We start from the raw sequence: 21,695 nt of genomic DNA on the forward strand, positions 1-21,695 counted from the left end.
CTATCAAAGGTGAAAGTAATTATACTCCTTTAGAAACTACTGCAATTGTAGATTATCAGTCAGGGGTACTTATATATGACATTTATTTGCACCTGTTACAAGACCACATATTTTTGCATACTTGCCACTAATGCCCACTTAGAAAGGAACTACATTTGCATAAAGCATTCTTAAAAGCCTTTCAGTTTTGCAAGTTACATTTTGTACCTGCTGATTTTTCTCAACCTCTGCCCACAAGTCACTGGCAGCTTTCATTACAGCTTATATGCTAATCAGACCAATCGTACTGAACAGAAAAGACAATTACCATATGCTTCATATACAAAATGTCTAATATTAAGTTCACTTGCACTGATTGTGTGGAATATGACAAAATTAAGAAAGGCAGTATATACGGTCAGTTTGCATAGCAAAAGCAGTCCTTATTTTTGCCCCTTTCTCTTGAAAAGGGACAGAATCTGTGGCAATGGAATTTGAAAATAACACACCTGAAAATTGCTGTGATGGGTGAAAGCAACAGATTATGCAGAACCCCGTTGTTGACAAACCTAACAAAATGATTGTGCTAAAACCACATTGTGCAAGTCCTGTCATAAGTTATGGAGTGCAATGAATTGAACAAAACTTCAGGAAGTTTAAAACATTTGGCTGTTACCATGTCCAAGCTAAGCCCATTTACTTGGAAACAAGTCCCTACATTCCCAGCAAGGGCTTAAAATAGCAGCTATATCTGAAATGGTCAAATAGAATTTCCTGGCCCTTCTGGGATTCCTTGATTTGGAAGAGGGTCATGGCTTCATAATCGATCAAACTAAGCAAGGGTCACAAGTGCTCCAGATTCACAGCCAAATTTCAGTAATGGGTCAGCGCTGTGAAGTGTGAAGTATTAATTAAGGTTCTTGAGCAAGTGCAGAGTGCGTTTTCCACACTGGAGTAGGCAGTAGCCCTCAGAATTCCGGTGTTAAGATGGGAGTCTCCCAGATTTGAGCAAGTGAGCAGCCCACAGGAAAAGAGCACCTAGTGTGCTTGAGGTGGGCGTTATAATAATTTGTCATTTCTCTTTTGCCTTTTTGTCTTCCTCCTTGGGTACTTCCCAGGCCAGATATGGCAAATCGGCTGCTGAGACATCCCCAAGGGATTGCGGTAACAGAGGTCGTGGGGTGTGTAGGTGTTAAACGTCGGATTTCCCCAGGAATATCCGGGTTAAATGAGTCAAAAATAGTTGTTGACAATGTCCTGGGGATACTGCAAAAACGTTCGGTGCCTGCAATCCCACAAGAAACTGTTTAGAAGCCGCTTTCGCAAGCGGCGGAGAGCGGCTTCTCACCCTCCTCGAGGTGGACGACCGTGGAGACGGTGGGCGGCTTGGTCTGGCAAGGGCACAGCCAGCGTCCAGGGCGCTCAACAGCCGCTTGCGGCGGCGGCGGGCGATGCCGGTGGCGAGCCCGCCGTCGGGGCTGCCCGTCGGGGCAGCGGCACAGCCTGCGCTGGAGGCGCCGCGCCCACGGGCCGTGGCTGTGGAACAAGAGGCACACGTAGGGGTTGAGGGCGCTGTTGGTGGCCGCCATGATGCTCCCCAGGGCCGCCCGCGCTTCGTCGCCGCCCTCGGAGGAGGCGAAGGCCAAGGCGAGCTCCAGGAGAAAGCGCGGGAAGCCGCAGAGCGCGAACAGCGTGGCCAGCGCCAGCGTCAGCTGCAGCGCCCGGGCCCGCGCGCGGGGCAGGCTCCGCGGCGCAGGCGGCGAGGGCAGCGCGCACTTGGCGACGGGCAGGAGCCGCAGCAAGAGCGGCGGAGGCGGGCGAGGAGCGGCGGAGGCGCCGGGAAGCTCCGCGCCGTAGTGGCGGGCGCTGCCCGCTGCCCCCCGCGACGGCTCGGCGTCGTCGTAGTCGTCCTTGGCGCCGGGTGCGCCGCCGAGCCCGCTGAGGATGCGGCCGCAGGTCCCGCCCAGGAGGCAGGCGGGCGCCACGAAGCCCGCGACGGCCCAGTACACGGCGTAGGTCTGGCCGTGCCAGCGGGGCCGCTGCGCGAAGATGCTGAGGCAACGGCCCCCGGCCTCGGGAGGCGCCAGCCGATAGACGAAGGCTTGCGGCAAGGCGAGCAGCAGCGCCAGCAGCCAGCCCAGCGCAGCCAAAGCGCCCCGGGCGGGCAAGAAAGAGAGCGGCGGGTGCGCGGGGCCCGTCACCATGTGGTGCCGCTCGATCGCGATCAGGACGAGCATGTGCGAGGGCGCCAGCAGCCCGGAGCCTTGCAGGAGCCACAGGAGGCGGCAAGTGGCGTCCCCTGCAGGCCACGCCGCTTGCCCCGGCTCCACGTCGGCCGGCGGAAGCTGGGAGAGCAGCACCAGCCCGCACCCGTAGAGGTCGGCGATGGCCAAGTGCGCCAGCAGGAAATCCATCTTGCGCCGCCGTCCGAAGCGGGCCCCGCAGCAGCACCCTCCGCAGCGCAGCCTGTGCAAGAGCAAGCCGTTGCCCACCAGCGCCAGCAGCAGGATCGCGCCCGCCGACAGGGTACGCGCGCTAGGCTGCCCCAGAGTAGCCCCGGGGGACGAAAGGTTCAAGTTCCACCCGGGAATCGCGATGCCGGATAAGTTGGGTCCGACGGCAAGGCTGTCCGGGTTGAACGTGTCTTCCATGGCAGCGAGGATTGTGCACGGGTGCCCTCGGCAGCATATATAGGGGCTCTGCCTGTCACCTGTCACTCACCGTGGGTGGGCGCACCAGGCTGCAGCCATCGCGCCTGTGTGCTCTGCCCACTCCTCAGCCCATCTCGCCCTCCCCTCCAATTCAGCGGTTGCAGTCGTCTTGAGCGGAGTCAGGGTCTCTTCATTGTCACATTTTCCACAGACGCCTCCCGAAAGCACACGCCTTTCGCAGCTAAATACCGGCGATCAATTCTCACTAAACGAAAAAGATCGGTTCCCGGCTCCCCTCTGTAGAAGGCAGCATCAATTCACTGTTGTTTTCCCAAAGGGGTTCATATCTAGCTTGAATGTGCTAGAAAACCTGTTGCAAGGAAAGCACAAACAAATCCTGCAGTATTAGAAAAGCCCAGGAGTCTTGCCACTGACGCCACCAAGAACAGACTGCATATTCTTCATAACCTTATCAAAGCTAGAATCGTCTTGTGCCCCCTGCAGTAGTTTGATGTACAGAAATTGTTAAGCTTTTCACAGCATCAACACTTATCAGCTGATGTCTGCACATCAAGCTGCTGTTATAGGCATAGCTATAGTGGGCAGGTAAATAGCTGACAACTGTGAAACTCACAGATGCAGATTAAACAGCCAGAAACTATTGCTCCTGATTTCCATACTTCCTACAGTGCTTCTGTGGTATTTTCACAGCTTTTGCCCCAACTTGGTTTGTTGTTTAGTGACCCCATGGACCAGAGCATGCCAGGAACTCCTGTCTTCCACTGCCTCCCGCAGTTTGGTCAAATTCATGTTCGCAGCTTTGAGAATACTATCCAACCATCTCATCCTCTGTTGTCCCCTTCTCCTTGTGCTCTCAATCTTTCCCAACATCAGGGTCTTTTCCAGGGAGTCTTCTCTTCCCATGAGGTGGCCAAAGTATTGGAAACTCAGCTTCACGATCTGTCCTTCCAGTGAGCACTCAGGGCGGATTTCCTTAAGAATGGATACGTTTGATCTTCTTGCAGTCCATGGGACTCTCAAGAGTCTCCTCCAGCACCATAATACAAAAGCATCAATTCTTCGGCGATCAGCCTTCTTTATGGTCCAGCTCTCACTTCCATACATCACTACTGGGAAAACCATAGCTTTAACTATACGGACCTTTGTTGGCAAGGTGATGTCTCTGCTTTTTAAGATGCTGTCTAGGTTTGTCATTGCTTTTCTCCCAAGAAGCAGGCGTCTTTTAATTTCGTGGCTGCTGTCACCATCTGCAGTGATCAGGAAGCCCAAGAAAGTAAAATCTCTCACTGCCTCCATTTCTTCCCCTTCTATTTGCCAGGAGATGATGGGACCAGTGGCCATGATCTTCGTTTTTTTGATGTTGAGCTTCAAACCATATTTTGCGCTCTCCTCTTTCACCCTCATTAAAAGGTTCTTTAATTCCTCCTCACTTTCTGCCATCAAGGTTGTGTCATCTGCATATCTGAGGTTGTTGATATTTCTTCCAGCAATCTTAATTCTGGCTAGGGATTCATGGAGCCCAGCCTTTCGCATGATGAATTTTGCATATAAGTTAAATTAAACAGGGAGACAATTTACAGCCTTGTCGTACTCCTTTCCCAGTTTTGACCCAATCAGTTGTTCCATATCCAGTTCTAACTGTAGCTTCTTGTCCCACATAGAGATTTCTCAGGAGACAGATGAGGTGATCAGGCACTCCCATTTCTTTAAGAACTTGCCATAGTTTGCTGTGGTCAACACAGTCAAAGGCTTTTGCATAGTCACGACCTGGCCATCTTGGGTGCCCTGCACAGCATAGTTCATAGCTTCTCTGAGTTATTCAAGCCCCTTCGCCACGGCAAGGCAGTGATCCATGAAGGGGGCCAACTTGGTAGAAAGGGGAAATGAGACCAGCAAAACGTCTTCTCCATTCTTCCCTTGGAGAATAGGAACAAATGAACTAACTAAGATGCAGACCCACAATTTGTGGCACATTAACAGCTGACAAGTGTATTGAGGCATAGATATTTGTAAACTAGAGCCCTCTTCATCAAACAGGAAACATGTTTTTTTAAGGTGCTGCCACCTTGCTCAGACTAAGCAGATCTGAGTCTGCTCAGTCCTGGATGCAAGACTGCCTGTGTATTCTGGCTTAAGTTCCATGGTGCAAGAAAGATGGAATATAAATGTGTTTTTTCTTGTGTAGCCAAACACAGTTACCTTCCCCCTGAATTTTTTTAAAAAATCCTAAAGAACAACAACAACAAAAAGCCTAAATGATCAGGTGACTTTACAGAGGTCCTTGGGGAGAGTAGCTCAATCACTTGGGAGGGGGGACACAAAGAGGCTGATTGACTGTCATTGTGTTATGTGGTATTTTTTTATTAATTAAAACAACCCATACACACATACACAGCTAAACCTGTTTACAAATCCTGTTCAACCAAAAGCGATTCTTTGCCATGATAGTTTGGAAAGTTGTATCCTGTTGGAAGGCATATGCTATGATTTACAATAATTTTTTCCTGCATCTTTTAATTATAAAGAATTGCCGCAGAAAGGTTGGCCACAGATTAATACTGCATGAATGTACTTGTATTTTTATTGCAAAGGATAAATCTTTCTCCTACACCAAGGCATTTCTAATATGATTTCTACCAGATGGTACTTCTTTATAAGTACGCCCCCATCAGAAATGAATCAGAAATGGTAGAAAAGCATCCAAGGTTTTCATCTTCAAATAAAGAAAATAATCAAAAAATGAAGATTTAGAAATAATCCTTGTTGTTTAAACAACAAAAAAATTCTGCTTGTGTTATTTTAAAATTTGCTACTACTTTTTTCTGTTCATTTTTTGGCAACTTTTTTATATTACTATTTCATTTTTGACCCTCAAAACATTGATATAGGTTGAGCCTGAAATCAGTGAAGCCGACTTGTAATCAGTGAGTTTGGATTGTAAGGCAAAAGTCTGATTCCATCTGAACTCAATGGCTTCTAGCCATAATGGCTACTATAGTGCTGTGGAACCAGTGGCCCAGTCCTTCAGACCTCTCTGCCCGGTCCTATGGACCCTCCCCATGTCCTCAGGTCACATCCATCCCCACCAGCTGTGCTCTGTACCCTTGTCTAGTGCTTTGGGCATGTCTGAAACATGTTCTTAAATTGTGGCAATGCCTCTTGCTTGCCTGGATGGAGAGATATGTGCAGGTGTGTAGAAGCATCTGGCTTTTATGTGGCCGCACTGTAGACAACTGTACAAAGTTAAAGAGTTACCTCTGTTGCTCTGCCCACTTTTGCCTCTGGCCCCAACCACCACATGATTGCGGAGGAGGGGATGCAACCCCTCTTCTACCCACTCCTCCACCCATGGGCGTAGCCAGGATATATGGTGGGGGGAGCAGGACACTCACCTGTCATCATCCTCTGTCTAGCGCTGTCCCTCAGTCGGGTTGCCAGTTGCGTTGCTAGAATGCACCACAGCATCATCCAAGTGACCTCAGTGAGCATTTCAATTTCATTCTAATTATTTCTACTTGTTTGTTTGTTTGGGGGAGCTGTTGTTCCCTGTCCCTGGCTATGCTCATGCCCTCCATCCTTTGTGCTGCTCCTCAAGTGTGATCGGGGCTGGATTTAGGTTTGATGAGGCCTTAGCTGCTGAAGGTAATGGGGCCCTTTATACGTCCAGCTCTCCTTTGTCAACAACAAATTGTCATGGTTTTGTCTGAACAAAATGCTTGTTTAACCTGGAGGTAGGCTGTATGAATTGTGTATTGCTTTGTAACGATTTGTTGGGTCTCTGGACCGTAATAAAGATTGTTGTTGTTGTATATATGCTATATGGTCATTTATGTAGATTTTATTTTATTTTATTTTATCTTAGATTTCAGAAATGTACATCCAGTTCTCCCCCCTTTACATTTTTTGGGGGCCCCCAAGGGAGTGGGGCCCTAAGCTATAGCTTGTTTAGCTTATACATAAATCTGGCACGGAGTACGATGAAGAGTTCTGGAGTACTTCTCAAGTTTGCTTAGGACCTCATTGCACTGTGTGTGTGTGTGTGTGTGTGTGTGTGTACGTACGTACAGGTGGCCTAATGATTGCATTACCATATGGTGTCTCTTTATTATTTTCCCCCAACGCTTTCCTGGCTTTCCTAACAGCGCAGCCCTTCGCATATTAGCTCAGAAGTACGTTCCGCTTAGTGGGAATGGACTGCTCTCTCCTCCAGCGTGAATTTAGAGCTGCATTCTAGATCTAGGAAAGGCGCAGCACCCGCTACCACGTGACACCTCGCCGTCCAATAGCGTTTCTCCCTCCGCGTTTTAATGGCGCGACGCCGCGGAGAAGCAAAAACGGTTCCTCAGTTAGCGATTTGCGGTGGCGCCTCAACTCGTGCGTCTCGCCCTCCGGTTGCTACTGCAGCGTTAGGCCACATTAAGCAGGTTTGTAGACGTCAAGAAGCCACTTCCCTTCCCCCTCCCTCTTAAGCCCACATAACGCGCGAGAGGAAGGGAGGCGGGGGGAGGGGTGACAACGCAAGGACCTTCGGGAGTTGTAGTCTCGGAGCGCGGTGGCTGCTGGGTATTGCAGTCTGAGCTTGGAGATAACGCTCCTGCACATGCGTGTTGCATACTAGACAAGGCTACGCTGCTTGAAGACTTTTTGTGTCGATCGCCGCCTAGCGGTTGTTGCTATCAGTGTTATGTTGTTTTTAATTGCCGGCGTTTTTCTGAGCTTTGCGGCCAAATTGGGTACGGAGGGAGGAGAATGCCTGGCTCCGAAGCTGTAAATGGAAATAAATCACTCTGTGGCGTGTGGATCCGCCGCACGCCTTTCAAATAATATATTTGTGTAACTCCCGTTTTACACACGCGCTACATCTTGCAATCGTGATATTCTTTGCAAAGTGATACCTATTCAAAGAAGCAGGGATATTTTAAACAGTGCATTTAACCTGGTAGATTTCTGCAGTTTGATTGTTAAGAGTGCTGTGTAGCATGGGTGAAATTTTATATTTACATTTGCCGCAAGGAGCTAAACTAAATCGATAAGGGTCTCAGGTTTCTCTGTTCATGTTTCAAAAAATGGACATTCTCTAATTATGAGCTACTCCTGTTAGACACATGTAATTTACAGTACAGCAAAGTTGTGGCTCAGTTATAGCTATATAACCACTCTAGCCAATTACTCTAAAAATGTACTGCAAAAACAGCAGGAGGCAGTGAATCCTCTGTCATAATGCCCATTAATTCCAGTGGTCTACTCTTGAGTAACACAGGATACAAATGACCGTAAGACTCGCATAGCAGCAGCTTTCGACATGGTCGATCACGAACTTCTGGACCACCGCCTTGCCGACGTGGGGATCCAGGGCACAGTCCTTCAATGGCTGCGCTCGTTTCTCTCTGGTCGGGGACAGAGGGTGGCGCTTGGGGGGGAATTGTCATCGCGCCACTCCTTGGTGTGTGGAGTACCTCAGGGTGCGATACTCTCCCCGATGCTTTTCAACATCTTTATGCGCCCCCTCGCCCAGCTTGTCCGGAGTTTTGGGCTGGGTTGCCATCAGTATGCCGATGACACCCAACTCTATCTGTTGATGGATGGCCATCCTGACTCGGCCCCAGACACACTGACCAGATGTCTGGAAGCTGTGCCTGGATGGTTACGTGGGAGCCGGTTGAAGTTAAATCCTTCGAAGACAGAGGTCCTCTGGCTGGGACGGGACGATATGGGATTGAGGGGGCAACTCCCATCTTTTGCGGGGGCGCAATTAGTGCCAGCACCGTCCGTTAAGAGTTTGGTTGTAATCTTCGACACCTCCCTTTCCATGGAGGTGCAGATTGCAGCTATAACAAAGGCGGCATTTTTCCATCTCCGCCAAGTTAAGCAGTTGGCTCCTTACCTCTCTCGCCCTGACCTAGCCACTGTGATCCACGCGACGGTCACCTCCAGACTGGATTATTGTAACTCGCTCTACGTGGGGCTGCCCTTGAGACTGACCCAGAAACTCCAGCGTGTGCAGAATGCTGCAGCGAGACTCCTTACGGGGTCTTCGCTGCGAGATCACATTCACCCGGTGCTATACCAGCTGCACTGGCTCCCGGTGGAGTACAGGATCAGGTTTAAGGTGCTGGTTTTAACCTTTAAAGCCCTATACGGCCTAGGACCCTCGTACCTACGGGACCGCCTCTCCTGGTATGCCCCACAGAGAAACTTACGGTCTTCAAATAAAAACATCTTGAAGGTCCCAGGCCACAGAAAAGTTAGGCTGGCCTCAACTAGAGCCAGGGCTTTTTCGGCTGTGGCTCCGACCTGGTGGAACACTCTGTCACAAGAGACTAGGGCCCTGCGGGACTTGACATCTTTCCGCAGGGCCTGCAAGACAGAGCTGTTCCGCCAGGCCTTTGGCCAGGGCACAGCCTGACTCCCTCCCTCGGCAATCTTCGCGGAGCTCTGGCACAATGGTGGCCAGTGGCTTGAATTTAATTAATTTTATAATGAATGATTTTAGAGTGTTGTTTGTGTTGTACTTTTGTACTGTTTTATTGTTGTTAGCTGCCCTGAGCCCGGCTTTGGCTGGGGAGGGCGGGATATAAATAAAATTTATTATTATTATATTATTATAATACGATATCATAGAGCCCCATCCAGGCTGTACTTCATGAATGCTGTTAGCTGCCCACAGCTGTCTGCTTGTAGCAAAGCTGCCAGAAAGAAGGGGAAGTGATTAGATTAGATTAGAAGGACAGCTCCTCACCCCAAAACAGCACACACAGGAGTGGGTGAAGATGATCTAATGAGAGACTGGATTATGGCCATGATATATTTTTCTAAGTTACTTGACTTGACTTGATTTTTTTAAAGAATAATTGTGCCTATTATATTATTATAGCTCAGTTGGTAGAGCATTTGACTCCTAATCTCAGGGTCTTGGGTTCGAGTTTCATGTTGGGCAAAAGATTCCTGCATTGCAGGGGGTTGAACTAGATGACCTCCCAATTCTACAATTCTGTGATTATCACAATGTATGTTTTAAGCTTTATATGATTTCAGTGGCAACTTAATACTCCTCCCCACTTCCTATCTTATTCCATAGATTTCTCGAAAGCTTTATAAATTGGGAAGGATTCTTGTGTGTTTCACATTATATAAATCCCACATGTGGTGTTTTTCTTTTTTTATATATTTCAATAAGTATGTAATAAACCACACTTGGATGACTTTTGGCTTCTAAGCCATCTGGCTTATTTTAAGTTAAAGTTAGATATTAGGCAGAGAACAACTTTAAAAAATGTGCATTCTGAAGATGTGCAAGTGAGAAGAACCCATTTTCTTTCAGGTGGTTGCCCCAGAGAGGGGTAAGATCTAGTTATTAACATACAGTAAGGATTATCATTGCATCACAGTGGAGTTGGCAACTTCAACCGCTACTAGGTGGTTCTCTCCCCTCCCGCTTCACATTTCTGTATTCTGAACACAATGCTTCTATGGATGCTGTGCCAGTATGTTTACTTCCAGGCAGTTCTTTCCTTGTTCATCATAAATCTCAGAGTGTTCCCAGCTAAGAGTCTGCTTGGCAGTAGGAAGGGTGACTCACAGGAAGAATGAAAGCTGGGAAACACAAGTTAATCGAATTTGCTGTAGACATCGGCGAGTGTCCACAGCTGGCCTTCTCCCATTGCAGCTGAAATCCTTTTACACTCTCCGTACTGAGAGTTTTTATGGCCAATTTACACAGACGCTGCTACGAGCTACACACCTGTATGAGCAATCAGATTCCACTTGCTTGTGGCTGAATAAGGATTGTATTGGTGTGCTGGGAACTGCATAGATTAAATATTTCAAAGCTTCTGTGATAGCACGAAGCCCATTCATCTCACTGGGATTATGTCTGCAAAAGATGTGGGGTTCTGATGTTGCTTGGGGCAGTATTGTTTCACTGCAATGAGTGGAGGCCTTTTGGAGCCTGATCCTATATATGCATGTTTGTCTGAGAGTGAGTTCTCAAAGTTCAGTTGTACTGTTTATACACCACTTTGACTTGTACAAGACTGGCACACTTGTCTAGTATTGGATTTATAGTTGGCCTCTATTCATTGTTAGGGACGCGGGTGGCGCTGTGGGTTAAACCACAGAGCCTAGGACTTGCCAATCAGAAGGTCGGCGGTTCGAATCCCCGCGATGGGGTGAGCTCCTGTTGCTCGGTCCCTGCTCCTGCCAACCTAGCAGTTCGAAAGCACGTCATCGTGCAAGTAGATAAATAGGTATTCATTAGTAACAATGAATAGGTAAAGGTAAAGGGATCCCTGACCATTAGGGATCTGGTTCCGTGCGCTGCTCTGGTTCACCAGAAGCGGCTTAGTCATGCTGGCTACATGACCCGGAAGCTGTACGCCGGCTCCCTTGGCCAGTAAAGCGAGATGAGCGCTGCAACCCCAGAGTCGGTCACGACTGGACCTAATGGTCAGGGATCCCTTTACCTTTACCTATTCATTGTTACAAATGAATTTAGGAAACAGGATGTTTTATCAGAAAAATAAAGCACTGGGGTGTGTGTGTGTGTGTGTGTGTGTGTGTGTGTGGAAATTCACCCTTGATCATGGGCAACAGTAGCTGCCCGAGTGCCTGGGGAAACCCAGTCAGGTGGGCGGGGTACAAATAAATCTTATTTGGGATGGCAGTCCCATATGTGTTTCACAAGCTGGTCTCCGACCGTAATAATAAATTGTTGTTGTTGTTGTTAAGCCTGAGACATGAGTAATATTTTCATCATTGCGATCCAGCATTCCTGGAGGAGGCAGGTTTGGGGCTACTTCTTTATTTTAAAAAACATGTTTTTATTTATTTTTCATGGTACAGAAGATACATGTTGTTACGACAGTAAACAACAAACAACTTGTCATGATAAAATTGCAGTCTTTGGTCATGCTCCGTGATAAAGTTTCATTTGATTACAGTACTCTAAAAGATCTAGTTGCTTTAGGTTAGGGGTTACTTTTAAGGTGAACAAGTGATTATCTAAAACGTCCTTATCAATTCAGTGCAGCCTGGTTCTCAATTTTCCTATCTGCTCTGGCAGGATGCATCTTCTCCCAAGTCACGTCACTGTGTGAAGGCTCTGCGAAAACATCTTTCCCAGTAAAGAACTTCTCTGTATAAAGGCATACGTGGTGGATATGACCTTTGGAAGCTGATGATTCAGAACTTTCGCCCACCTCTTACAATCTTCCTTCTATATTTCTGTGACAATACAACTTCTGTGTCATTTGCCACACTACTGTCTTAGAGAATCACCATTCAGATTTCCCTGGGAATGTGAATCTGCCACTTTCCACACAGGTACCATTCTTAACAATAGTTTTTAAATGCAGTGCCTCTGGCTTTTCATTTAAAGGTGTTTCTGATTGTGAAATATAATTAAAGTAGATTCAGAAAGTATCTTGTTTTCTCTCTTTCATATGTATTATTTTGTACTATTTTGTACGTCTTCCATTGTGAAAGTTTAAGATATTGCCTGTAATTATATGTATTCTTTCATCTTGTGCTGCTAAGTATTTCCTTTTATCTTATTCTACAATTCTATGCATGCCTAATGCAGTGAATTCACATTGAACTCACTGGGGCTCATTTAGTGTTGGTTTGTAAGCTGGAAAGTATTATAAGCTAAGACCGAAGACGAGACACAGTGACTGCAGATCTGACAGTTATGCAATTTACTCCGCTGTCTCTTAGATTGCAGCTTTAAGCACTCAGAAAATCATTAAACACTTTATCTGTTCTGGCTCTCAAAACACATTTTTGTGCAATATGTTTTTTTAAAAAACAACCCAAGAACTGTGTATTATACAACAAAATTAACAGCTGTCACTGATGGCAAAATGAATGTGAATTTTTTCCTCCAGTTCAGGCTGTCCTATATGCTTTATAACTTAGTTTTTGGCTGCCACTGCATCCTCAGAACTCGTGACAAGTTGTAAAATCAAGGTTTTTGCATACCTTTGAACAAATAATACCCTGTTGTCACAGAATGAAAATGGACAGCATTTCAGAAAAGAAAAAATTTCATGCACACCAAACCTCCACCCTTTACTTTAGCTTTTGATTAACATTCTGCTATTGCTGTGGAAAGTTGTTCCTATGTTGGTGCCATGAACAAGGGCTACTTGTTTCAATATACTGGCCATCAGATGAGGACTTTATCCTTGTGACTCTGTCCTTACAGGATAAGCCATTTGCATTCAACAGCTTGCCACATAGATCAGATAACCTTTAAAAAATTCACACCACCATACGTGGATAAAAGATAGGGTGAAAATCGTCCAGTTCACAGATTGGATCGCCACACACATGAATGGATGAATCCCTCTTTTTAAAATACGCAGTCTACAGTAAATTTCAGAAAGGTTTTCAAATGCCGAACAGGATGTACGTATGGCTTTATTTTTATTCACCCTTTCCATATCATGCTTGAAATAGGAGGATACCATTTGATCCACATAAAATAAATACAGTGGTACCTTGGTTTAAGAACAGCCCTGTTTACGAACTATTCGGTTTACGAACTCCACAAAACCAGAAGTAGTGTCCCAGTTTGCAAACTTTACCTTGGTCTAAGAACGGAAGCCGAACGGTGGAAGGGCACTGGGAGCCGGAGGCCTCACTAGGGAAAGCTCAGTTTAAGAACAGTTTTGGTTTAAGAACAGACTTCCGGAATGCATTAAGTTTGTAAACTGAGGTACCACTGTATATTGTTTGTTTGCAGTGAAAGTTCTTTGTGCACCAGCTATAAATGGGGGCCAGTAATGGCTGTGATTTTCTTTCCTCAACATGGTTATTTCTGACAGTCGTATTAAGTAATATAATGCATTTTCTCCTGCTTTCAGAATATGAATGAGGACAGAGCTGTTGAAATGTCTAAAAAGAAGGAAGACAGAAGTCCAGTTTGTGTTGGCAGAGAAGATGATATTAAAAAACTACGAAGGACAACAGTGGTCATCCATGACAGAGAAGTTGTTGTCTTCTATCACGATGGAAGGTTTTATGCTCTGGATTGCCGCTGTTACCGTAAGAATTTTTCCGAAGATAGTGTTTTTGGAACAACTTTAAACGTTAGCTAGTTTGAGCCTCTGCTCTAATTTTGTATTCTGTTCTTTTAACAGATACAGGAGGTCCCTTACATGAAGGAGATATAGAGGTATGCAAATACAGTACTTCCCCATTCAGAACCTTCTGATAAATAAGAATGCTATTAACATAATGCGACAGTAATGCAGTACTACTGTGCATATACAGGGTGAGTCTTTTAAAAGAGGGCCCCATGGAACATGTGTACAGTGGTACCTCGGGTTACATACACTTCATGTTACAAACGCTTCAGGTTACAGACTCCGCTAACCAGAAATAGTACCTCGGGTTAAGAACTTTGCTTCAGGATGAGAACAGAAATCCTGCTTCGGCAGCGCAGTGGCAGAGGGAGGCCCCATTAGCTAAAGTGGTGCTTCAGGTTAAGAACAGTTTCAGGTTAACAACAGATCTCCAGAACAAATTAAGTTCTTAACCCGAGGTACTACTGTACAGGCCTCTCCATCCTCCCTTCAGCACTGCCAACTGAAAAAAAGAGTGATACTGCCTTTTTATTTAGGGAGTTATAGTTCTGAATTTAAAAAGGAACGTCCAAGAAACAAAAGTGACATCTGAGGGTCAGGGGTGCCTTTACCCTTATTGCGTACAAGGGAGCATTATTATTCATTTTCTTTATCTATTGCCAAAAGTAGTGTTTGGATGCTTCCTCTGCTTGGTGATTCCTTAATAGTCAACTCTGAAGATACTTGGTGTGTGGAGGAAGTTGCAGAGTCGTTTGCCATTTCCTTGACTCTGGGAAATCCATCTGCGTCAAGACCATCACTGCTGCTTTCCCTGGAGCTCTTTTTTGTTTCAGTTATACTTTTAATTCTTCCCAGTGCTTTATTAATGGAGACTGCCTGTATACACATAAGAGGTACATTTTTTAGCATAAGGAAATGGAAAGGTTTGGAATCCTCTGCATTTCTGCCTAACTTTAAGAGATACAGTTTTGCAGTATAGCCGTACTTGGTTAGGATGCATTACTTGTATCAATACAGTCGTACCTTGGTTTGTGAACGCCTTGCGAGTCGAATGTTTTGGCACCTGAACAACGCAAACCTGGGAGTGAGTGTTCCAGTTTGCAAACGTTCTTTAGAACCCGAACATCCGACGCGGCTTCTGATTGGCTGCAGAAGCTTCCTACAGCCAATCGGAAGCCGCACCTTGGTTTCTGAACATTTTGGAAGTCAAACGGGCTTCTGGAACGGATTCCATTTGACTTCCGAGGTACCGCTGTACATCAAATGCCTGGGGGAAAGGATAGAATCATGATGGGGATGAGGTGAGCAGATCACACTTTGAAAATTTCCGGACTGGTTTCAGTCTAAAATGCTGTGTGTGTATATGTGTGTGTGTGTTGTCCTACCCCTTGAACCATCCCATCAAGGAATGCTGCATGTGGTCAACACTTGTTCTCATGAACACTTTTAATAAATGCTGGCATATTGACAGTTGGATGATTATCCTCTTGAGGTTTAAGGATGAGTGACACTTGATTCTGCTTTAGTGCCAGTGGCAGTTTCTGGCCTGTCTTGAATAGCTGCCCTTTGCAGAGTGCAATAGCAACAGCCTAAATTACAGGTTACCCGTGTATATGCTACTGTAGGTAGGCAATGTTGGTCGAGGAAAGGTCACAGCTAGCATGCCAGCTACAGCTGTGCATTGGTAATGTGCACTAAAAGGGTGCACAGTAATGGAAGAATAATGCATGGCTTCAATTCTTTGCTGAAGGGAAGGGGAAGCACGAAACAAGAAGGATCAGAAAGAACAGTATTTACGAACCTACCAGATAAATTAGTGCTGCATAAGAAATGCACATTATACCAGTGAGGGCGGTCTTCGTTGGATAGGAAAGGACATCATAAAGGAACATGGATTTTTCCTGTAGAGAAGAAGAAGATGAGTTTGGACTTGATATCCTGCCTTTCACTCCCCTTAAGGAGTCTCAAAGCGGCTAACAATCTCCTTCCCCTTCATCCCCCACAACAAACACTCTGTGAGGTGAGTGAGGCTGAGAGACTTCAGAGAAGTATGACTGGCCCAAGGTCACCCAGCAGCTGCATGTGGAGGAGCGGGGAAGCGAACCCAGTTCACCAGATTACGAGTCCACTGCTCTTAACCACTACACCAAGCTGGGATTCAAAGTCAAGGGATTCATTCTTCTGCCATATTGCAGTTTGGTATACATGATCCTTTCAAAGTTTAGCACTTTTAAGTTCCTTTTTTTTGAACGGGAGAGTTAACACCTTGCTTATATCTTCCTTATTTAAATCAATGGGACATAAAGCTCAACATGGATAACAAGCTAATATTCACATGCTAGACAGTTCCTAAATATTTCCATGCAGAGCTCCTGATGTGGTTTATTAACTCTCTGTGCGCCCACACACTATCACTGCTGCCCCAGACAAATTATTGGGGAAGATCAGGTTTACAAATTGACAGGTCATTATGTAAATCCTAAACATATTTCATGAAAATAGTTCCCATTGATTTCAATAGAACATAAGGCTACAAGCCCATGTCCCATATTGACATGGGAGTAAACTTTTGAACTCAGTGGGACTTAGTTTTTAGCAAATATGCACAAAGCACTAGTCTCTAATCCACAAGCCTGTACCACAATATATCTATTAGTCTGCCACAAGATTCCTTTTTGTTTGTTTGTGCTGTAATATGCTATCACTGGAACATTGGAAGCTGCCATACTGAATCTTATCTCATACTGAATCCTTGTCTGCACAAGGAAGATCAAAGTGTATGTGAATGTTTAAAAAAAAGGTCTTTGCACCTAACATTTTTAGAGCAAATAGCATCAGCTGATAAGGCTTATAATTATGAAAATCTCAAGATGGCATGGAGGAGGAAATTTTACCTTCTCATCCTCTGTTGTGGTGCTGAGGAAAATCCCTCACACACTCACTTAGAACTCACTTAGAAAATATGAGATGTTTATGTTGAAATTCCTAATAAAGATATTTTTTTAAAAAAAGAAAAGAAAATATGAGATGGAGCAGTCACACCCATTGCCTACCTTCACTTTATAAAGAGGTTGTTTGGGAGCATTCAGTTTCTGCAAGAGACGATGTGATAGCCTATGCAGCCCTGCCAATTTTTGAATGAGGTGTGGCTGCACGAATTTTGCAATTGATTTTGAAGAGCGGGAGAGATGAGCTAGCCCATGCCTAATCATTACGGCATGAGCGGAAGAGAACACTCTCGCCACAACAGACCTAGACTCCTGCACGGTGCGATTGCTGTCCTGAAATATAAGTCAATACAAGGAGGGAGAGAAAAAAAATAGTCAAATTACGGTACTCTGGGGGGGGGGAGGCCTAGAACAGAGAAAGCCAGTTGATGCATCAACTAGCTTCTTGCAATGTACAAGGGAATGTGCTCTGCTACTAGCTCACTAGCATGAGTGAGGAAGGATAATATTTAATCAATATATTCTCTCCTACTATCCTCAACATTCCCACACTGGGCCCCATTGCTGATGTAGTAATAGTTTGCCATTGGGGACAATGAATATATGATGAGATCTGCAAACATCTGACCCTGGCATTCATTCATTTATTATATTATATTAATATCTCACTTTTAATCCAAGGAGCTGAAGATGGCATAAATGGATCTCTCCCTTCCCACAACCCTGTGGGGGAGGTTAGGCTGAGAGACAGTGACTGGGCTGTCATCCAGGGACTTCATGGCTTAGTGGGAATTTGAACCCTGGTCCCCCCTAGTCCAACATTCCAGCAAATGCACCAAGTTGACATGTATTTTAGACAATTATTCACAGAAACACCAGTAGGGGGGAAATTAGCATTACTACCCTTGGGCTCTTTACTAAAGAACATTGTATGCCGTAGAACTTTAGACTGCTTTAGAAACATCAGTTTAACCTTGCTTACTTGGATTAATTAGTCAAAACTCAATAGATGCACACACGGGTATGCTTATTTTGGGGATTTAGTAATAATATGGTTTTTATCATCATTGGATAAAAATGATACGTGTGTGTGTAGCAGCTTTCTGGAGGTATGCTATACCAAAACTTGTCTCCCCTGAATATATTAATTATTTTTCTAACTTTGTGTATAACTTTGTGTATAAGTAAAACATTAAGCTGAAACTTTGCTGAGTTTGTAGCAAATGCAGTCTTTAACAGACTATTGTATAAATAAACTTAACTTTCAAATTAATAGTGAAAGAGTATTAGTATTAGCTAAGAAACATTACCTGGTTTGAGCTTGTCAGTCTCAGTAAATTGGGGAATTCATCCCTAATCTCATCTATAATTTCCAAGAAGAGTCTCTGTATTATCTGGGCTGAATTGAAAAACAGTAGTCAAAAAGAATAAAGCGCCTGTCTTCAAAATTATACTTATCGTGTAAGCATTGTTCAGACATGAAATATTGTTCAGACATGAAATTCCACAGGCCAGAGAGGCATTGAGGGCCATATTTGGCCCCCAGGAATGAGGTTCCCTACCCCTGGCCTATCTGGTAGGAACAGGTTTTTTTTTTAAAAAAAAAATCAAGTACAGAGGTGTAAAGAAGGCAGTGTTCCCAGAATCCAGGATTTGAGAACTCATTTCCATTCGGGGATTCAAGACTCAGAAACAGAGTAGCTCATACCTTGTCCAGCAAATTTGTTGACCAGCTGTCCACATATCCAGCCAATTGGCCTGAAAGACATCCTGCATGCCCTGGTGTCTATCTACAGCTCCTGAATTTAGCCTAATCTGGTTTTATGCCATATATGTATGACAATACGCCATACATGTGTGTATCTCCACCTCCAAGGCAATAAACCTTTATGAGAACACAATGTGCCTCTTAAGCACAGTGCCTCCTTGACTCCTGACATCATGTGTACACAAGAAAATAGCCCCCCCCAAATCACTGTAGTCTCAACAACCAGGACTTTCAAATATGATCATTCCAAAATAACATAATGTAAAAACCAATGGCTTTCTTTTTACATCACAGAAACCACATTAACAAGTACAGTGGTACCTCAGGTTACATACGCTTCAGGTTACACACTCCGCTAACCCAGAAATAGTGCTTCAGGTTAAGAACTTTGCTTCAGGATAAGAACAGAAATCAGGCTCCAGCGGTGCAGTGGCAGCAGGAGGCCCCATTAGCTAAAGTGGTGCTTCAGGTTAAGTACAGTTTCAGGTTAAGAACGGACCTCCGGAACGAATTAAGTACTTAACCCGAGGTACCACTATATTGTTTTCTTGTGTTTATTGTCTTTGATAGGCTAGCATGAAAGCTGAAGAGCAAGGTCGAAAAAAGTGCTTTGTTTTCTGGGTTATACAGCACCTAACATTCTTAGAATTCTGTTTCAGAATGAACGAAAAGTTCCAAAGTCCCCTCCCTTGACTTTTAAAACAGAGTATAGTGAATGTTGGATGGAATGTGTGTGAGTTTTACTTTAAGAAAATTTAGTGGCCTACTCTGCCGTGGGTATATTAATATTACAATTTATTTTTCTGTTTATCAGTTGTATGCTTTGGGATACTGACAATGCAGACTTATGCATATCTACTCAGCAAAGTTAGTTATATTTAGCTTAATAGAACTTAGATGTTTATATGTTTGTACTGTTATTGCACATAACTGCATATATTTTTTCTGCACTGACAAAAAAAGATTAGGTGGAAAGGCACTAATTATATATTTCGTTCCAATTCTTGCTAGGACATATTAGCCAGGCAGTGCCCTCCTCACATGGCTGGTGAAATAAACTGTTATTACACCATTGCGTGGCAGGTTCCCGCCTCCCCCCAGAGGAAATAAAGATAGATGACACAAATATTTAGTTTAATGGGCTAAAATTGGCCACAACTTTATTGGCTACAGGTAATGAGCGGTGTTGGCTTAGGCATTGGTCCTAACTGACTATCCGGCTTCAGCCTGATTGCTTGAAGTCTGGGAAGGGTTAACCACCAGTAGTTAACCCTTCACCTGTAACCATCACCTGTAACCAATAAAGTTGTGGCCATATTTAGCCCATTAACCTTAAATAATTGTGTCATGTGTCTTGTGTCTTTATTTCCACTGGGGGAGGGGGGGACGGGAACTCGCCACACAATCTCAGAAGGGGGGGGGGCGTCAGAAGTGAACCAGTACTAAAGTTATTTTCCAATGAACTTTAAGGGAGACTTTCCAGGAGTTTGCACTCTTGTTACATTTATATGCTTTTTTTAAAAAAACAGGAACCTAATACTCCTATTATAGTATGAAGGATTTTGTGTGGGGCATGTTCAGTGTTAATAATAATAATAATTTTATTATTTTTCCCTTCCCATCTGTTCTTCCCTTCTTCCCTTGTGTGTTTAGGACATCAATGGACAGCCTTGCATTATTTGTCCCTGGCACAGGTATAAAATAACTCTGGCAACAGGTGAAGGATTGTATCAAGCAATAAATCCCAGGGAGCCATCTCCAAAACCCAAATGGCAGTCGAAAGGAGTAAAACAGAGGACTCATAGAGTTACTGTGGACAGCGGAAATGTTTATGTGACTCTTTCAGATACAGATGACAATATAGATTCTGATCATTATGCTAACATACACAATAGGATTATACTGCCTCCTAAGAAAAAATAGCATCTTCTGTGCTTCCTAGTAAATGGCTTTAAAATAACAGCGAATGTAATGTTATCCTTGCTGTCTAAAGAGCATTCAGCTTCTGAGTGATGATATGAAACTGAGCTCCAGTCTCTCTAAAAAGGGATTTGATCAGAGAAGCATTTGTGCCTTTGAGAAGAATATAGTATAGTGTGCTTATAATAGATTAATTTTGCCAGTAATCAAAATGTTAGATTTATATTGATCCAGCCTTCAGAAGTGTGTCTCGCTTCCAGAATATAAAATGATGTTTTAAAAGTATTATGATGTACCAATGTTATCAATATAATTGGAGATGTTGTGCTTGTATGCTAATATGATTTGTTATTGTTGGGAGTCTTTGATTCTTTTTCTCGCGCTTAATCCAATCCTTCTCAAAATGAGCGCCAAAGTTCATATTGGTTCCTGCAAGAATTCCCAAAGGCTGTTCCAGCTGTGCAGTTATTTAGCAGTGCATAGATCTGCCTGTAAGTGAGGCAGGAGGGCGGCAGGAGGGAGCCCAGCTTCTGCCTAATGCAACTCGGCTAGAGGCCAGCTCAGCCATGTATCATCTGGAAGTGACAGGCTGCTTTGGGGCCAAATTGACTGTGCTGAAGGTATATCCTGGAAAAGCTGAACTCCTTGGTAGTTTGCCATGCCTCTCTTGATAGGCAAGGAGAAGAGTGCAATTGGTGTGTGTTGTGGCAGAACACTAGGTATGCCTCTATGTGGCTGTAGGGAGAGAGGGTAGGGGTGGGGTGTGTGTATGTGTGTGTGTGAGAGAGAGATACAGTAAGCTAATGCAGTGATAAACACCTGGGTGGTCCAAATTGGTGGAATGTACTCCAGAAAAGGGTGAAATTGCTTGCCAGAGGATGGAGGACCATGACTTAGAGAAGTCTATCACTCATCTTTAACACAGAGACACATAATCCTTCTCTGATAATGGCTTCACTTTCACGATATGACGCTCAAGGATTTGACACACTGGCATTTTTTCGTGCTTATTCTTGTCTTGATAGATGTGCAGTTACTCAGTTATGCATATTAGCTAGGTACAGCCATGCTCTGAGGAATGCAAGTATTTAACTCTTAGTTTGTCAGTTTTGTTTCTAGATGATATGCATGCATCACAAAGGTCTATTGAAATACTTATGAAACTTTTGCTGAAAATGCAGAAGGCAAGGCTAAAAGCAAGTCAGGGAACATATTGTAGTTTCTTATGTGCCACATAAGGCATTTTCTCCCTTGCCAACAAGTGGTTGACAGGTCTTCAGATTGCTTTCTCCTGGTCCTTGGAAACTCTGGCAACTGATGA

The 21,695-nt window shown here is 44.5% G+C and overlaps 3 protein-coding genes across 13 annotated transcripts in view; 1 reads left to right on the forward strand and 2 right to left on the reverse strand.

The window, feature by feature from the left end:
• Positions 1–6,784, reverse strand: part of GPR150 (G protein-coupled receptor 150) — a 25,479-nt gene extending 18,695 nt beyond the window's left edge. For 8 of the 9 annotated variants that reach the window (XR_014539804.1, XR_014539805.1, XR_014539806.1 and 5 more), the window contains exon 1: positions 1,328–6,784. Coding sequence is in view for 1 of the 9 variants with exons in the window: in XM_083577030.1 (XP_083433156.1) it covers positions 1,328–2,630 (1,303 nt within the window). In the remaining 8 variants the exon portion in view is untranslated. Of the gene's footprint in view, positions 1–488 lie in introns of all 9 variants that reach the window. The other variant, XR_014539811.1, reaches the window with a different exon arrangement.
• A 149-nt stretch (positions 6,785–6,933) lies between these two features.
• On the forward strand, positions 6,934–20,734 carry RFESD (Rieske Fe-S domain containing). Of its 3 annotated transcripts, none has more exons than XM_083577230.1 (5): positions 6,934–7,075; positions 11,713–11,972; positions 13,517–13,697; positions 13,793–13,827; positions 20,108–20,734. In XM_083577230.1, the coding sequence occupies exons 3-5, from the start codon at positions 13,520–13,522 to the stop codon at positions 20,375–20,377; spliced, it is 483 nt and encodes a 160-aa protein (XP_083433356.1). In that variant the 5' UTR covers positions 6,934–7,075; positions 11,713–11,972; positions 13,517–13,519; the 3' UTR covers positions 20,378–20,734. The 3 variants fall into 3 exon arrangements, with proteins under 3 accessions (XP_083433356.1, XP_083433355.1, XP_083433357.1); XM_083577229.1 differs by having other exon boundaries at positions 6,936–7,079; XM_083577231.1 differs by lacking the exon at positions 6,934–7,075 and adding an exon at positions 10,092–10,221.
• Positions 14,334–18,731, reverse strand: SPATA9 (spermatogenesis associated 9). Its single transcript, XM_083577164.1, has 5 exons — positions 18,395–18,731; positions 17,997–18,085; positions 16,792–17,019; positions 15,544–15,639; positions 14,334–14,614 (listed from the first exon to the last, which is right to left on the reverse strand). The coding sequence occupies exons 1-5, from the start codon at positions 18,453–18,455 to the stop codon at positions 14,375–14,377; spliced, it is 714 nt and encodes a 237-aa protein (XP_083433290.1). The 5' UTR covers positions 18,456–18,731; the 3' UTR covers positions 14,334–14,374.
• Positions 20,735–21,695: the final 961 nt, after the last annotated feature.

Source organism: Podarcis filfolensis (assembly GCF_964270895.1).
Source record: "Podarcis filfolensis genome assembly, chromosome: 11".
Taxonomy (NCBI): domain Eukaryota; kingdom Metazoa; phylum Chordata; class Lepidosauria; order Squamata; family Lacertidae; genus Podarcis; species Podarcis filfolensis.

Excerpts from the sequence above, each read along its gene's own strand:
- RFESD (XM_083577230.1), top strand. The coding sequence starts at position 13,520 with ATGAATGAGGACAGAGCTGTTGAAATGTCTAAAAAGAAGGAAGACAGA. Across the intron at positions 13,698-13,792 it reads TCTGGATTGCCGCTGTTACC|ATACAGGAGGTCCCTTACAT; the intron begins GTAAGAATTTTT and ends TTCTTTTAACAG. Across the intron at positions 13,828-20,107 it reads TACATGAAGGAGATATAGAG|GACATCAATGGACAGCCTTG; the intron begins GTATGCAAATAC and ends TTGTGTGTTTAG.
- SPATA9 (XM_083577164.1), bottom strand. The coding sequence starts at position 18,455 with ATGTCTTTCAGGCCAATTGGCTGGATATGTGGACAGCTGGTCAACAAA. Across the intron at positions 18,086-18,394 it reads CAACAAATTTGCTGGACAAG|CCCAGATAATACAGAGACTC; the intron begins GTATGAGCTACT and ends TTTTCAATTCAG. Across the intron at positions 14,615-15,543 it reads ATGCAGCACTAATTTATCTG|GCAGTCTCCATTAATAAAGC; the intron begins GTAGGTTCGTAA and ends ATGTGTATACAG.